This window comes from Betta splendens, chromosome 4 (assembly GCF_900634795.4).
Source record: "Betta splendens chromosome 4, fBetSpl5.4, whole genome shotgun sequence".
Classification (NCBI taxonomy): domain Eukaryota; kingdom Metazoa; phylum Chordata; class Actinopteri; order Anabantiformes; family Osphronemidae; genus Betta; species Betta splendens.
Window position 1 is genome coordinate 19,570,920 of NC_040884.2, and position 18,077 is coordinate 19,588,996.

The 18,077-nt window shown below is 40.6% G+C and overlaps 1 protein-coding gene across 2 annotated transcripts; it reads left to right on the forward strand.

Annotated features, from left to right (window-relative positions):
* The first annotated feature begins 55 nt into the window (after window positions 1–55).
* On the forward strand, window positions 56–17,997 carry LOC114853020 (structural maintenance of chromosomes flexible hinge domain-containing protein 1-like). Of its 2 annotated transcripts, none has more exons than XM_029145831.3 (47): window positions 56–1,097; window positions 1,729–1,804; window positions 1,927–2,085; window positions 2,168–2,250; window positions 2,488–2,621; window positions 2,874–2,988; window positions 5,263–5,382; window positions 5,455–5,621; window positions 5,720–5,822; window positions 6,197–6,419; window positions 6,512–6,629; window positions 6,877–7,057; window positions 7,233–7,433; window positions 7,520–7,633; window positions 7,743–7,849; window positions 8,100–8,182; window positions 8,275–8,388; window positions 8,542–8,619; window positions 8,710–8,823; window positions 8,909–9,053; window positions 9,166–9,259; window positions 9,397–9,469; window positions 9,630–9,769; window positions 9,872–10,000; window positions 10,092–10,316; window positions 10,470–10,612; window positions 10,707–10,792; window positions 10,872–10,990; window positions 12,508–12,669; window positions 12,767–12,895; window positions 13,009–13,088; window positions 13,193–13,350; window positions 13,442–13,548; window positions 13,637–13,698; window positions 13,947–14,031; window positions 14,124–14,255; window positions 14,368–14,520; window positions 14,608–14,734; window positions 14,819–14,938; window positions 16,088–16,173; window positions 16,284–16,406; window positions 16,514–16,695; window positions 16,855–16,964; window positions 17,119–17,189; window positions 17,268–17,436; window positions 17,526–17,684; window positions 17,776–17,997. In XM_029145831.3, exons 1-47 carry the CDS (start codon window positions 945–947, stop codon window positions 17,868–17,870), a joined length of 5,907 nt encoding a protein of 1,968 aa, XP_029001664.1. In that variant the 5' UTR covers window positions 56–944; the 3' UTR covers window positions 17,871–17,997. The 2 variants fall into 2 exon arrangements, with proteins under 2 accessions (XP_029001664.1, XP_029001663.1); XM_029145830.3 differs by having other exon boundaries at window positions 57–1,097; window positions 6,509–6,629.
* The last annotated feature ends 80 nt before the right edge of the window (window positions 17,998–18,077 follow it).

An 18,077-nucleotide genomic window follows, 5' to 3' on the forward strand; every position in this document is an offset into this window, starting at 1 on the left:
TTAGCGAACAGGAGAGATGGGAAAAGGAACCGTTAATTGGCTTGATAGCATTAACGGATTGAAAGTAATTCACATCTGATTCCATTTGGTTGATCCAATTTTACGTGTTTATTTTTTTTTATACTGGGGGGGTTGTTGTACCAGAGGTAAAGATGAGATGAGTAGGAGAATGAGTGATGGCCTGTCAGTTTTCACGGGGGAGTTAGTGGCCATTTTATTTGCAGTGCAACTGGTGAAGAAAGATATGCGGAAAAAGTCTTAATACGGCCTGATTCAAGTATCTTATTATTTAGTATACCACACATGGAACGAACTCTAGTTAAAATGAGAATGTTTCTTGCTAAATCTATTTCAAAGTACAGGAAGATGTCATTATAACATACAAAGGAAAGTGGGGGTAAAGTGGATGATGTGATTAGTAGGTTGAGATTTCCTCAGACTAGTTTAAACAGTACTAAACACGTCCTGGATAAATTGTCCATTATACATATAGCAAAGAAAAAATATATATTTAAAGATGCTGTTAGGTGAAAGGCAAATAGGACACAGAACCATTTGTGGAGGAAACGGGGTTAGAGAGTAGGACAGAAAAAAGTTTATTTTAATATATGAAAAAGGCATACTCCAACACAGAAGGTGGCGGTAATGCACTGCCAAGTTTACCAACCGACAAGAAACGAAGAAGTAGAAGAGTTTGGTTTGAACAATAGAACTTGAATGCAGCATTATTTTAGAGCGCAGTAGGAGTTGAGTTCAGACTGTGTTCGAGACTTGAAATATTAAGGTTGCACTAACACAGCGGGCAATTGACGCTTCTCCACTACGCGGACAAAGCAACGCGTAGTGATGTGGTGACTCGTCCTGTTGCTCCACAGCATACGCAGTTGTCACACACCATAGCTAGCTGTTAGCTAAGTTTCACGGTACTGAAGCTGAAGAAGAAGATGAAGATGTCGGGAGATTCGGGCTCGTCGCTGGAGGAGGGTAGAAGCAATAAAAGGATCCTCGTCTATGACTGCCGCGACAAAAAGAATGTCAAGAAGCTGATAAAAATAAATGGTTTGGACTACAATGACTTTCTTCGAGATCTGCACGAGGTAATGTTGGCAAACATTAGTGTGCCTGTATATGAGATATTGAAAAACTTGGAGAAGTGTATATTAACGGGCAGTCATGTCACAATATTACTGTAAATTGTCAATTGACTTCAAGAAAAGTAGGATTTAAATATGTTGAGAGCTGCACTCACATGTCTATAAGCCACACTAATGAGTAATCGAAATGAAAAAAAAACAGAACATTTTTCTCCCAAATTAGTAATGCACTTAAAGTTTCCTACTCTTATATTTTTATTTTACCAAATAAATGATAGCAAGACTGTTACAAACATTAGTAGATCAATATGTGGCTTAAGCTCCACTGATTGCAAAAGGCAGAAATGCCAAACACCAACTCCACAAGTTTTCTAGTAAATTTATTGTTTTAGAAATAGTGAAAATGCCCCTATCTGGTTTAATGACAATATACAGTATAACATTAGCCTTGAATGTGCACACTTATGCTAGATAATCAGGTCGCACCAAAACCACAAGGCTTTCTGTTGTTTTTGTTTTTTTTCTACTCCTACATACTATTTTTTGCTTGCTTGTCTCTTTAGGTTTGTTGCTTTAGCACAAACCGATAGCAAATATAAGTAACAACAGCCATAACTATGTATTTGTTGCATAGGAATTTAAAATCCCCTCAGATGAAACATTCGTGGTGACGACAACTGACAGAACAGTCATTCATTTCGATGAGTTTGGTAAGTAAACCACTTCCTGTTGGTAGACAGAAGAACAGTATTTTTTATTTTAGATTTATAAACAGTTTGATCTTGTCTTTATTTTATCTAATATAAAGACCTCTGTCATTTCTTCATTGTAGGGAAGCTTCAGGATGGCATCACTCTGTACTTGCTGCAAAGGAAGGAGCAAGCACTGCCAGTGGCTGTGGAGGAAGAGATCAAGTTTATGCCTCATTACGATACGTTAATCCGGGCTGGCTTGTATGAGTACTATGCTAGTGAGGGTCAGAATCCTTTACGTAAGTGTCACTGCTTAGGTGTGAAAGCGACAATAAGCTGCATTTCCATACCAGTGACTCCTTTTGTTGTGTGTTTTCTCAGCCTATGCGCTTGCTGAGCTGGTAGACAACTCTCTGTCAGCAACAGCTAAAATCAAAGGAACAAGGACAATAGAGATAAGACTGGTAGGTTCTTCATCTGCATTAAGGATATTTAAGGATTTTACTTTATTGTGTCCTCTGCATTTGACACCCCCCCTCAAAGGGGGAGCAGTGGGCAGCCACACATGGGGATGGCTGGTGACCTAGTGTAAAGTGTCTTAATCAAGGACACACCCGGTGGGACCAAATGTCTTTTTTTTGCCAATCAGAAATGTTAGAAAATATTTTTTTTCTTGTGATAATAATGTATCTGTTTTCCAGATGTTTGATGAAAGTCTTGGGAAACCTGCAGTGATTGTCTTGGATAACGGCTGTGGAATGACCCCTCAGCAGCTCAATAACTGGGCAGTGTACAGACTCTCTAAATTTACAAGAGAAGAGAGCACATTTGCTAGGTTTGTCTGCCTTACTTCATGGTTTGTTGTTTTATTTTAGAACTGCTTCCAGTACAGTACATTGTAGTTTGCATTTGGGCTGCAACCAACGATTATTCTTTAAATCTCAAACAAAATACAAAATCCCGCGTTTGAATAATAAAACTTCAATATACAAAATAGAAATAAACAATTGTCATCGATTATTATCGATTCGTTGTTGCAGCCCTAGTTTGCATTGATTTTTGTTTTGTTTGTTACTTTTTCTTGTAGTGGTCAAGGAAAGTATGTCCGACCTGATCCAGTTCCTCGTAGTCTCAACAGTGATGTATCTTACTTTGGAGTCGGAGGAAAACAAGCTGCTTTCTACATTGGAACCTCAACCAGGGTAAACTCTCATTAAAAATAGTTAGGAAAAAGTACTGAAATAGTAGTACTGTATTCCTTTTTTAACAAAGTGGTGAACCACTGTAATCTTTTTTAGACAGACAGACAAATGATATTCTCATTCTGTTGTCCTAAACAGGAAACCCCACAGCGGTTTCCTAAACAGGAAACCCCACAGGGGTTTCCTAAACAGGAAACCCCACAGGGGTTTCCTAAACAGGAAACCCCACAGGGGTTTCCTAACATTTGTCCCCAAAACCCGCTTAAAGACTCTGAGGGCTTGTTTTTTGAGGTTGTAACTCCCAGATTGTGGAATACTTTTCCCATCCCTGCACATGGCTAAATCTGTTGATAGGTTTAAAAATGCAGGCTGCGGGCTTTTAGTTACTTTTTGGTTTTAACTACTTTAGGATTTTCATTTTTTTGCTGTAGTATTACTGTATGCTCTATTGTATATGTTATAATATTCATGTATGTATGTATGTATGTATGTATATACACACACAAATACGGGGGCAATAATAGAGCAGTAGGTAGGGAAGCCGTCCTCTAACCAAACGGTTTGCGTTTTGAGCCCTCGCCATGGTTGATATCTCAACACTAAACCCCAAGTTGCTCCTGGCATGGCAGCTGCTGGCATCAGTGTGTGAATGTGATGAGAAGCTAGTGTAAAGCTGTTTGGATCCTGGAAAGGGTGTAACCATTTACATATACACATACGTGTGTGCACAATGCATCTGGAAAGTATTCATAGTGCTTCACTTTTCCACACTTTTTTATGTTACAGCCTTATCCCAAAATTGAATAAATGCATTTATTTCCTCGAAATTCTACACACAATACCATAATGACAATGAGGGAAAAGATTTTTTGAAATTGTTTCAAATTTATTAAGAATAAAAAACTGAAAATGTACAGCCTTTGTCGTGAAGCTCTAAATTGAACTCAGGAACATTCTGTTTCCACTGATCATTCTTGAGATGTTTCATCAGCTTAATTGGAGATCACCTGTGGTTTAGTTCATTGGACAAGATTTGAAAAGGCACACATTGGTTTATATAAGGTCCTAGTGTTGACAGTACACGTCAAAGTACAAACCAAGCATGAAGACAAATTGTCTATAGACCTCCGAGGATTGTCTCGAGGCACAAGGCTGGGGAAGGTTACAGAAAAGTTTCTGCTGCTCTGAAAGTTCCAATGAGCACAGTGGCCTCCATTATTTGTAAGTGGAAGAAGTTTGGAACCACCAGGACTCTTCCTAGAGCTGGCCGGCCATCTAAGATGAGTGATCGGGGGAGAAGGGCCTTACTCAGGGAGGTGACCAATAACCCGATGGTCACTCTGTCTGAGCCCTGAGTGTTCTTCTGTGGTTAGAGGAGAACCTTCCACAAGGAAAACCATCTCTGCAGCAATCTACCAATCAGGTCTGTGTGCTAGAGTGGCAAGATGGAAGCCATTCCTTAGTAAAAGGCCCATAGCAGCCTGTCTGGAGTTTGCCAAACGGCACCTGAAGGACTCTCAGACCATATGAATCAAAACCCTCTGGCCTGACGACACTAATAGTTAACTAGAGTGAGTGCCAGGCGTTACGTTTGCAGAAAATCAGGCACCGCTCATCACCGAGCTAATACCATCCCTACAGTGAAGCATGGTGCTGGCAGCATCATGCTGTGGGAAAGTTTTTCAGCAGCAGGAATTAAAAGACTACTCAGGATAGAGGAAAAGATGAATGCAGCAATGTACAGAGACATCCTGGATGAAAACCTGCTACAGAGTGCTCTTGATTTCAGACTGGGGCGACAAAATATCAATGAAGTGCCTTCGCAACAACTCAGTGAATTTCCTTGAGCGAACCAGCTAGAGCCCAGACCTAAATCCCATTGAACATCTCTGGAGAGATCTGAAAATGGCTGTACACCGTTGCTTCCTATCCAAACTGAAAGAGCTTGAGAGCTGCTGCAAAGAGAAATGGGCAAAACCTCCCAAAGACAGATGTGCCAAGCTTGTGGCATCATATTCTTGACTGAAGACTTGAGGCTGTAATTGCTGCCAAAGTGCAACGTATTGAGCAAAGGCTGTGAATACTTATGTACATGTAATTTTTCAGTTTTTTTTTTTATAAATTTGCAACAATTTCAAAAATTCATTTTTCTCATTGCCATTACGGAGGGGGGATAGAATTTTGAGGAAAATAAATAAAATGTGTAAAAAGTGAAGAGCTATGAATACCTTTCGGATGCACTGTATATATACATGATGAATATTATTATTTTAGATGATCAGCAAATTTGCAGGCTCCCCAGATGTTCATGAGCTGCTTCTGTCTAAAGAGGATTTTGAGAGAAAAGCAAAGAACAAAGAGGACATATACAGCACGACCATCAAGAACAGAAAGGTAAATGCACAACTGTAACTTTAAATTAGGGCATAATTAGTTGAGACTAAAGGTTTGTTCTTACTCCTGCAGCCTTGTGACTCTTCCCATGTGAAAAAAAATGATGAACGCTTTCTCCGTAAACTTATTGCTGAAGAAAAGGGAAAAGAAAGCTTCACAGCTGTGGTCATTACAGGCGTTCAAGCTGAACATGTAAAATATCTGAAGCAAGACTTTAAAGATTGGACCAGACGGCTGGCGTGAGTTCGTAATCCAACAATATCCCACATTTGATCTGAATTCTTTATAGGTCACACATTAAATGCTTTTTCTCTTTTCTCTTTTTTTTATATTTCAGTCACATCTATCATTATTACATACATGGAGTCAATGGAAATGACTTAGGAAGCAGCTCCACAAGCAGCTCCACAAACCCAGCCCTCTCTAATATTGATATCCAGGTAAGACACACTGTGGGATTCACAGAATAATTTGACTTTTGTGTTGTATTTCCTGTTAAGTCCAGGTCATTAAAAACAAATTTAAAACACTGGACATTGTCCGACAATGACCCTAAACTCTGAAACGACCGGGGTGAACACTTACAGCAGGCAGTTTAAGCTGGTATTAACATTTGATCCATCCAGCCATGATCCTTCCTGCTTGACCGACAACCACATTCACCTCCATTCACACTCACTCACCAGTTAACCCAGCTGCACATCTTTAGCTGGTTGAAAGACACTGGAGAAAACCCACACAGAAACTTTTGACGTGAGGAGACTGAGCTAAACCTCTATAGTTTATTAACATTTGATCACTCTCTTAAATTCAGGTTACTTTACGAGAGAAGCCACCCAAAATCCCTTGTGTGATAAATCTCACGGAAGTGGAAGACGACCTGCAGACTCTCTACATAAATGCTGCTGCAGACACGTTTGAGTTTAAGGCCTCCATTGAATCAGATGGTGGCACAGTTGAGGGAATCATTCGGTATCATCCTTTTTTGTATGATAGGGAGACTTACCCACAAGAATCACCTGTTCCTGCTCCTGAAGGTATTTAAGCTCTAAAATAGTAAATGCTCCCCAGGACATATAACAGCTTTTATTCTAATGGTTGTCATTTTATTTCCTATATTTTCTAGCAGCCGACAGTGATGACGAAGATGATGTTGATGATGAGCCTGGGGCACAGGCAAGAGGAAAGAGGCCAGTGTTTGAATGCTTCTGGAATGGACGCCTCATACCTTACACCAAAATAGACATGTACTGTACTTGCTTTTTGTTAACTTTTCCAAAAAACATTTATTCTTTGTAATGACTAAATCAAAAAGAGTAAATTTAGGCACTGAATATGATGTTGGGGGAATATATATTATTTTACCTCTTACCAGATTATCCTATAAGCAAACATTTCTCAGAATATTAAACTTATTATAATTACACCCATATCATTTATTCAACAGTTGTCACACTTTGTTAATCTTGTGCCTTGTGCTCCATTTGTTTTTAGTTTGGACTGGTGCACACGCCCCAAAGGAGGAGATGTGCCCCCAGAGTGCTACAGCCGGTTTTCAGGGGTGCTTTTTACTGATGACAGATTTGAGGTCAGCACAAACAAGCTCACGTTCTCTGACTTGGAGCTGAAACTGAGGAAACAGGACACCATCTTTACATATGTTGTTAATGAAAAGGTGGGATTTATGCATTTATAACAGATAATTTTAGACTCTTGATTGTTGGAGTCAATCACTGCCCAAATGTATAAATTTGTGTTTTATCTTTCATTTGAATTGGCTCATACATTGCTATTGTTGTTGTTGTTTACTTTTATTAAATCTGGTTAATGTCTTTTTTCCATGTTCACAGAAACCACAAAGAGCTAACATTCAGAGTAAGTTCACGGACTGGCTTAAAAAATGTCACGCGAGATTTGACAAGCAAGTGAAATTTTTGGGCTTCAAGGGTGTGATAAGCCGAGAGGATGTTCAGGTTAAGAAGAGGCAGCATCCTTGGTCAACGTTCACCAAAATTGAATGTGGCAACAACAAATATAAAGCTGGCCAGCTGGTAAGCACCTGTTTGTTCAGCTTTTTCTTATTGTGTATCGTTATTGGTTTTCTTTTCTATTCACCAATATACTGTTCTTTGTACAGATAAAGTCTAAGAACACATCGCCTGTTTACTGCGGTAAAGTGATTCGGTTCTTGGTGTATGGAGAGTACAAGGAAGGTGACTTTGCCACAGGTGGACAGGTTGAAGTGGCTCTGGTAAGAAGAATGTTTTATTCTTAGTTAATAAAATGTGTCTATCTTTAGAAATAGTTTTTCCCATTTATATATTGTGTATGTAGTATGACCATGAGGATCTGTTTTATAGGAACCCAAAGGACTTTATGACAAGACCAAGATCATACCTATTTCCAAGATCGACACATTGGCCACTAATGACAGTATCCAGAAGAACATTGACAGTAACTCAGCCAAGTGAGTGTGAGCCTGTGGAAAATGCTGTGTGTGTGTGTGTGTGTGTGTGTGTGTGTGTGTGTGTGTGTGTGTGTGTGTGTGTGTGTGTGTGTGTGTGTGTGTGTGTGTGTGTGTGTGTGTGTGTGTGTGTGTGTGCTTGACACTAATTTATAATCTTGTGTTATGTTGATCTCTAGTTTCTGTCTGTACTGACTAAATACTGTATATAACCTGATGACAGGTGGATCAGACCATGTTTTTGTATTTTCAGGCTTCCAGATACGCTGAAGGTGGAGTGGCCAAATGAAAACGCCTGGTCACAGAACGATGTTCATCCAGCTGGAGCTCGGTTAGGTAAAATGATCACATTAGTTGGTTTTAAGTGTAACATCAGTCAAGTTTGCCAGATGGTTTCCCTTGAGTTTTGTACTTTTGTGACATTTTAGGACCACTTAATGTTTACATTCTGAACAAGAAGGGGGAGATTCTGACCAGCATGCCAGCACTGGGCAAATCTAGAGGGATAATACCTAATGTTAGGCTCAGAATATTGTATCATGGTAAGAGCATATGTGTCTCAAACTGTGTTCCAAATAATTTCCCTTTTTTAAAAATGCAATGAATAGACAAAAAAAACAACAACCGCTAAATGTATTTGATGATGATTTTTGTTTGACTATGGTAAATTTGATTTGTTTTTCTTCTTGATGCAGGACTTAAAGCTCTTGAAGAGGTTGCCACTTTCACTGCCAGTTATTTACCAAAGTGGTCATTCTGGTTCAAAGAAAATGGTAACTTACAATTCAGCATTTTCACTAATAATCTCTTTCATATACTGAAAATCTGTTTTGTTTAAAATACTGTACTATAATCTTTGGCAGCGAATTTGACCAAACTGGGGAAGTACACACTGATTCTAAATGCAGTGGTAAATGACAAAACAAACTACGGTGGAGGAGAACTTCCAAGCTACACCCTCGATTTCTCCTTAGAAGGTAAAAGGAAGCATCAAGTGTCACTCATGGTTTTCTTTCTTTCTTAAAATACCAATCAGACACTTTCTTGTTTTATCGTTTACAGCGGGTGCTGCACACAGTTTTATCGTCAACGTAACAAGCCCCACTATTCAGGTAGGGGTGCCCTTCGACCTTCCTCTTACAATAAGAGACTTTTATTCTCACGCAGCAAAACCTCCTCCCGATGTCGAGCCTGTACTTAAATGCAGGTCGGTCACTTCTTAATTTAAAAATTTTCACCACATTTGATAGTTCTTAATAGACCGCTTAATAGGAAGACAAGTGACTTTAATTGAAGGCTGTTTCATTATAATTCCTTAGTGATCTGGATGTCACATACGAGTCAGTAAAGAGCAGCGAGACCTCATTCATCATCAAAAGGGTCATAGCACGAGGAAAAATCCAGCAAACAAAGGTCAGAATATTTACCCAAAGTTGTTGTTTGTTTCCAAATAATTCAAGTGTAAATGTAAAATGCCAACAAATATTACTCAAAGTTGAAAGAAGCTACATGTCAGTAGGTGGTTGCCCTCTGTTTATTTAATTGTTTAGATATATAACCTGAGCGTGACCCTGCCTGGGCTTATAAAAGAGACCAAAGTGATGGAATTCAGTGTTCTTCCTGGTAAGACTGAATTTATTAATGTGGAATTCTTGCTTTAGTAAACAGCAGAATAATAAACACAGGAATCATCGGTTGTAAATAAATATAAACACTAGAATGTTAAGACAGTCTGAAAACCTTTTAGTAGTTATGTTCTCAGTTATGTTCTGATTTCTTTCAGGGCCTTCACGTTCCCTCCATGTGAGTCCAGATGACAGCCCAATCACTGTAGAGAACGGAAATCCTGTCAGGTTTAATGTTGAAATTCACGATGAGGCCGGAAACATCACCGCTTGCCCTGAACACGTTGTTCGCTGTCAGGTGTGTGTTTGCAAGATATAGTGAGTGCAGTATTACTGTACATCTCATTCAGCAAGATGTTGTTCGCACATCATGATGGTTTGAACCTCATCCCATTCTTAGGGTAAGGGCCTTCCACCAGTTGAAGTTGACTGCAGCAAAACGGGAGCTGCACACCTTGAGACAAAGCCCATAAAGTTGAAAATAACCAATGGAAAACCACAAAAGCTCAAAGTTCAACTAAACATTCCTGTAAGCATAAACAAACTTTAAGCTTTCAGATAAACTGGGTTTTCTTTGATCACAATTTTGTTTGTATGCAACATTGTTTCCTTGTGTCCAGAGTCAGAGAAAAATAAAATCGGTCACAAAGGAGCTGATGGTGGTTCCTAGCACCAGAGTGTCTATGATGAAGCTGTACATTGAGGATGATGAGAATCTGGTCCTCAGGAACAATGAAAAGATAGAGTGGCTGGCTGGAGGCTTGCTGGAGAACCTGGTTTATAAACTGTACGATGAGGCTGGAAGAGAAGTTCCTCTCACCTCTGAAATCGCTTCCATGATCAAGGTGCGTCTTTCTAAAACAGTTCCTCAGCTATGATGCTCTCAAAGTCATCAGGTTGTCCAAATATAAGGTTTAGTGGTTTGTGTGTGGTCAACAACAAAACCAAGTCAGGTCCAGGCTTGTTCCTGACTCTTGTTCTTTTCCTCTGTGATTAAGGTCAACTGGACAGGAGATTTAGTTTTGGAAGATTTGCTCGTGGGGAAGCTGCCTGATTTGCAGGTGCCTATGCGGGTGCAGGAAGAACGTTTCTACCAGGTGTCATACCAAGACCAGAGCGTGTCTGTCTCCTTTACCATAACGTAAGTCTCATACAGTAAATCATGCATGCAGACATAACCCCAGTCTTTCTCTCTCACTGTTGTAGATCAACAATCTTGCTTGTTTTTTTTTTAGGCCACGACCTGATGAACCAGCACGGCTAAAAGCAACTATTCCCCAAAACAGAGTGAAGCTTGGTGAAACTCTGTCTACAAATATCAGTAAGTGTCATACTGAACATCCAAATGTCCAATGTTTCTGTGCTAAACGTTGAATAACTCAAAATGTTTCCTCATACAGACTTGGAGCTTGTGGATCAGTATGGTAATGTAACAAAGACACTGAACTCAACTTATGTAAACGGAATGACTGTCAAAGCTGCAGATCTGGACCAGTCAGCTGTCACCTTTATATGGCAGGTATGAAAGAAATAGAGAAGATCAATGGAAACTGGATCTCAAGTACAAATATGTTTTGGTGTATTTGTCTGAGCTCATACCTTTATCATCATCCTGGCATTATTTCCTCCTTAGCAGAGTTTGCTTATTGGCAAAGTCTTCTTTATTTGGTTCTGGCCCGGGCATCATATAGGGACGCGTTAACGATCTTTAGATATTCTATCGATTAATCACTTCTTTGGTCTTCCTCGTGGGCGACGGCCAGAAGGGTCAGTCCTCGTTGCTGTTTTGGCGACTGAGTCCCCTGCACTACATGGCTACATGTCTATACCACCATATTGGGTGGTGATTTGAGCATTTTTTCCTTTATTCTGGCCACTCCCATCTGCTTCCTGATGTCCTCGAACCTCATGTATAGTCAAACCAGGCCAGCATTTGGAGCCAGACAGGACCACAGGACGAACCACTGCTTTGTATATCTTTCCTTTTAGCTAATCCAGCATCTGTCGGTCGCAGAGGATGTCAGTGACCTGACGGCATTTTATCCAGGCTGCTTGTATTCTTGCTCGGATGTCGATAGTGATGCTTCCGTTAGAGCTGATAACTGATCCCAGGTACCGGAACTCTTCAATCTCCATTAGTTCTTCATTGTCAATCGTGACGGTGCCGTCGATTTGGGGGCCACCTTCCAGGTACTTCAGTCTTCTTGATGTTAAGACACAGTTCATAATTGTCCAGCCAGTTTTCCACAACTGGGTGTTCCTCCCCTAGCAAAGAGAAGCAACCAGGGATGGGGTGATTGTAAGTAGGCTGTAATGGTGTCCATACAGAGGATGAAGAGGTGACAAAGCCCATCCTTGGTGCATTTCTTGAACACGGCCTACTTTTCCTTAACAGGGTTGAGTTGACCGCCCACCACTGTTGTAATTGATCAGGTGAGACGGGTGCTTCTTGTAGAAGGTATTGACCACGGCAAGTTTGTGAGCTTCCACAAGGTCCAGTATTCTGCACCTCCAGTGGCCAGTATAAGTATTCCTCTGGTCGCACTGAGGGGAGGTGGTCTTTCAACTTCACTTCAAAACTCATCCTAGTCTTGGTCGGAACGTCCCGCTTGTGGCACATAGCAGCAAACCACTCGCAAAGCTGTGTTCCCAGAGTCGATTTACATTGACATAAGGTGGTCGGATATTCCGTGGCCATGATGCTGTCCCATAATTTCAGACCAGCCTCAATGCCCACACCATTTTGGGTTTTCGCTTCACCGTTATAGTAGAGCTTGTATCCTTTGCTTTGCATCACAGTTGGTTATCCAGGGGGCACCGCATGGAGGTGGTGATAGGATTTAGGATAGGATAGGAGGATGTTTTTTTAAGTTTTGTATACCGACATAAAACAGACATTAATTATAATAAATGACCAATGCATACATATGCCCCTAAAAATAATGTTAAATTGTTGTTTACACTTTACAAGGATGGAACTGCTTCTTCCATCATGTACACGAGCTTCTAGTTAGAGATGTCCTTACTCTTTATCAGGAGAGCACTCGCTCTGTCCATGTGGCTGGAGTGTGTTTCAAGGGTGGGACTCCTGGTCCCAGAGAGCTGTGCTTCACCTATGCCAGCTATGTGGAGTCTGCCATAGTCACAGTGACGGCTGGAGATCCTGCAGAGCTTAAACTAGTCAGCGGGCCAGATCAGGTGAGAGGCCGGTCTGGTGCAGTGATGTCATATTGGTCTTTATGTTTATGGAAGCAAACTAAGCATTAATTCACATCTGTGTTTGTTCATGGACAAGCCTTTGCAGGTGATAAATGACCACGGCATCCCTAAACCTTTCTTGGTCCAACTGGTCGACAAGTGGGGGAACCCGTCATCAGACCAGAGGGTTGTAGTGGAAGTGAAGCTGTCCCCTCCAACACTAAAGGTTAGACAACGTGTGTGTCTATCAGGTGTCCAGTCACTTTAGTCTGTCATAGAATGTCATTTCCTCTAGTTAGAGAAAGTCATTCATGTGTTTTTGTGCATATTTTCTTTCAGGTAACAACAACTGTGACTTCACAGCCGGTGGATACAGAAGGAAAAGCCTCCTTCACTGTAACTAGTGTGAGCGGAACAAAGTGAGTGTCACAGTTTTAGCTATTACAAACATACAGTAACATTATTATTCATGGTCTGACGTCTATAGTGAGAACACTGTGTTGTGACCCTGATGTTCCACTAGGGGGTACTATCAGCTGAACTTCACAGGTTCACTCAACATGAAACCGGTTCCTGGTCCATCAGTGAATCTCATTGTCTTACCCAATCCCAAGAAAGCTGTGAGTCTGTCAGTGGAGTACGACACCAGTGCCACATTTCCTGCTGGAGGCAACTTCACATGTTTGTATTCATATGTTCATTGCTTGCTTGATTCATTTCATCCATCAAAGCAAACTAACAGTGTGGTTGTTGTCTATTTTTGGTTTCTCAGTGTTCTCAGTGACCGTGGTGTCTGATGAAGGTGCTCCAATGACTACATTTAGCCCTGCTGCTGTTTCCATGCGGATTTGGAGTGGAGTGTCTTCAGAAGGACCTCTAGTAAGAGACGTAATATATAGAGTATTCTGTGTTTGTCTCCTAACATATGCTGTTTGGTTTGTAATATTCTTTACTTTTTTGTATCAAGCTCTATGAAATGAAATGTAGCAAGCCCCTGGAGAATGAGAGGAAAGACTGTTTTCACTTCAGGTAATCAACTCCATTCTGATCTGTATAATAAAGAGAAACTTATCTTAATAAAACAAACCCAGTAATTGACAACATAACAAACTATGCTACTGTAGCTACTGTATGACGCTAGCCAACAGAGACCTGCATAAACAGTACATTAGAGCAGTTGTAGGTAGATTTACTGTGTTACTTCTCTCCCTAAATAATGTATAAATGTACATGATTATAATACAGTAAATGCTGTATGTAAATGTGCCTTTACACAGAGATAAAGAAATCCCAGAACGAGTTGGAAAGTACTCCATCCAATTCCATCTTAATAATAAAACAACAAGTTTAGAGAGTAAACAGGTTGGTTGAATTTAAAACCTATAAATATAATTTAATAAATTACCAGCTCCTAAAATGATGACTGACCTCTTCACTGTTTTTCTCTCTCCCAGATTATTATCAATGTGGTGGCCAATCAGCCTGTCAGACTGAGACCTGACTCCAATCCACAACATCCTGTTGTTTCCTTCAGTAAGGACATTGCAAACCGAACCTTGGTACAGAATATGACTCTGAGGATAATGGTAAGCTGACCAGCCGCTACAACTACAAAGCAGAAAACATTTATCAGTAAAATAAAGGATGGGTTCTACATTTGCAGCTGTGGCCTGACTTCACTGCTCTGCTTCATTCTAGGATGCTTATGGAAACCCAGCAGGGCAGGACCTGGATGGGACTGTGGTTGTTTCTATTAAGAACTACAATGGTGAAAGTGAAAAGAACCTTCTGTTTGAAGACAGGAGTAACACACAGTGTCTTAAACTGGAAGAGGGGAAGGTCCATATCCCTGTGAGTAATCCTTCAGCATTGGAGCAGCTTGTTCATACTGGTCTTTGAGCAGCCCATAGATAGAGCCTGTACACTTGCCCTCCACAGAGGCTGGCCATCATGGAGGATTGCCCTGGGGAGGATGGCAGCGCATACACCCTCCTCTTCAAACCTGAAGTGCCAGTGGTTTCCCAGGCTCTGGAACCTTTTGAGCTGCCTTTTCATTTTTACAACGGTAACGAAATCAAAATAATATTTCAGGAACATGAGGAGATGGTTGTATTGTATAAAGAGACATTTTGTGGTTATGTTTTTACAGATGAAGCTAATCAAAGGAAAATGTGTGAGCTGTCCAAGAAGAAGGAGGAGCTCACTTCTACTGTCTCTAAATATTCAGGCTTCTTTAATGAAAGTAAACAACTCTTCCAACTGCTTACAGGTAAGATTTTCATTTCCTTTAATTTTTTTACAATGGGTACAGAAAGTATTCAGAAGTAAAGTATTCATTTTTTCTCATTAATGTGCACACAGCTCCCCAGATTGACAAAAAAAACAGAATTGTTGACATATTTGCATCTTTGATTCATTAAAAAACTGAAATATCACATGGTCAAGTATTCAGACCCTTTGCTAAGTATTTGGTAGAAGCATCATTTTGAGCTGATACCGCCATGGGTCGTTTTGATGATGCAACAAGTTTTACATATCTAGATTTGGGGATCCATTCCTCCTTGCAGATCCTCCCCAGGTTCTGTCAGGTTAGACTGTAAACGTTTGTGGACAGCCACTTTTAGTTCTCTCCAGATGCTCAATTGGGTTTAAGTCAGGGCTCTGGCTGGGTCTTTCAAGAACAGTCACGGAGTTCTTGTGAAGCCACTCCTTCATTATTTTAGCTGAGTGCTTAGTGTCATTGTATTGTTGGAAGGTGAATCTTCGGCCTAGTCTGAGGTCCTGAGCCCTCTGGAGAAGGTTTTCATCCTTGTACTTGACCACATTCATCTTTCCCTCGATTGTAAACAGTCATCCTGCTCCTGCAACTGAAAACACCCCCGCAGCATGATGCTGCCACCACCGTGCTTCACCTTTGGGACTGTATTGGACTGATGATGAGCAATATCTGGTTTTCTCTACACATAGAGCCAAAAAGTTTTATCTTGGTCTAATCACACCATAGAATCTTATCTCTCATTGTGGTAGAGTCCCTTCAGAGGTTTTTAGTAAACTCCATGCAGGCTTTTATGTGTCCTGCATTAGTATAATTAAACACAGCTGGGCTCATGTCAAGGGTGATCAGAAGAAATGAGCAGCACCTGAGTTAAATATGAGCATGCTATAAATATGTCACAGCAAAGGGTCTCAATTATGTCCATGTGATATTTCAGTTGTTCTTTTTTAATAAATCTGCAAAAATGTCAACAATTCTTTTTTTTCCTCTCAATATGGGGTGCCGTGTGTAAATTAATGAGGAAAATCATGAACTTAAATGATTTTAGCAAATGGATGCAATATGACAGTGAACCTTTCAAGGGTGTCAGTCTGATGTCTTCTTTGACTTGCTCTCTAACTAAATGTTTGTCTTCATTGCCAGTGCAACACAAGGCGGCAAATAGACACATTTCTGATATTAAAAAAGTCCTGGACAGAAAGAAAATGAAAATAGCTCAAGCTTCCAGTGTAAGTTGTCCTTTCTATCAAAGGTGTACTTTTGTTAATGTGGCAGTTCTCATCCCAGCTATTAAAATAAAAACAGTGCATCACAATCTCATGTTGTTACTTCTCTGTAGATCAGAGACATCAACAGATTTATAAACGAGAAGAGGGCGGAAGCTGAAACAATTCTGCAGTCGTCTCGACGAATCTTTTCTGTTCCTGACCCCTTCAGGGGGCAGCAGGGTGTGCTAGGAATGGTAAGAGACGTTAAAGCCCCCTAGATCTGTTGGACCTGAAAGAATGTGCGTTTACATTTTTAAGTCTTGAATGTGCAGCAACCTTGATTTTACTCTGTTGCATGCAGGTTGGGAGTCTGGCCTACGTGGAGGATGATGCTGCTGCACACATGATCTCCTGGAACCTTAGAGGTTACATGGATTGTGTCATCACCACAACTACTGAATCAGCAATGCGAATTCATAGAGACACTCAAGGCAGGCAGAAGGTTATGGCCCTGGAAAGCATATTTGTGCATCAAGGCTCCAGGTACAGATGTTCAGTTTGAGTGATCGCTTGTTTGACACAAGTAGTTTTTATTACAATTTAAATGTATATTACAGAGCAATAGTTAATTTTTTTGGTAAACTCAGCACACATTCCCATCAAGTGTACACATTCTCTGCTGACATCTAATATGCTTCACAGGCCGCTGCCACACATCAGGAACCACTGTAATGTCTTTGATCCCCCTGGGAACCCCGTGTTTGCCAGAGAGCTTCTGATTTTCCCTCACTACACACAGGAGTGTGACATTGGTGAGCTGCCTTCAGTGGACTTGACCACTTAATGATACAGTGATGCATTTACAGGTTCTGTGTGTTTTTGCTGTTTTTGCTCCTCGACTTTTTTTCTGTTGCACCACATTTACATTTGTTTAGTTTTAATGTTCGCCCTGTGCTTCTTTTTCAGTGTTTAAAAATATTCTTGGTGACACTATTCTGATCGACGACCTGGCGTCTGCAAACCAGTACAGAAAGCAGGTGAGCGTCGCTAACTGCTGAGCTGTGCCACAGATTATCTGGAGGTTATGAACCCTCTAAATGTGTAATTGTTCACAGGTTGTGCAGAACAAGACACCGTGCCCCACCATACTGACCAGGCAAGGGGACCTGGTCAGCGCTAAGGGAATGTTTGGAGGTTCACAGAACAAAGCTCCACCGATCCACACATTACAAGTGTTTGGATCCCCTCCTCCAGAGAATTACTACATGGTTAAAGAACAAATAGGTGATTGCTCTGATATTTCAAAGTAATTAAAAGCTTACTTTGTTGGTCCTGCTCACTCACATTTAAATGTCTCTACCTGTATTTACCAGACCTGGCATATCAGTACCAGGTGGCTATGGAGAAGCATTTGAAGGCAGCAAAGGAGTATGAAGAACATGTAACAGTGATGAATTCTCCTGATACGCTGAAAAAGAAGGAAGATATGGAGGCGAAAAGGAGACAACTGGAGATGATTGAGGGCCAACTTGGTATGTTTGATGACATAGGAGTCAGGCAGAGAACACATTCAAAGCTTTTTACTGTATTTTTGTTTATTTCTATTTGGTTTGTATTTTTTAGCTTTTACTCCAGTGAGACCACAGAAACGAGGATTCCAGGGTTTGGGAGAGTCCTCGGTCATTGACAGAAAACGGGCAAGGCACAGACCCATATAACTGAAACTCAAGCCACTTTTGTTGTTTGATTTATCCCCTTTTTATTATGCTTTTGTTACACAGTATATTTTAAGAGAATGTCTGGATGCATTTCATGTAAATAATAAATACCTCATTTTTTTTCCTTTTTTGTGTCCTGTGATAACAAGCTACATTAAAACTTTAAGTTTAAGCTTTAAATACGGTACAGATGCTGACAGACGTGCG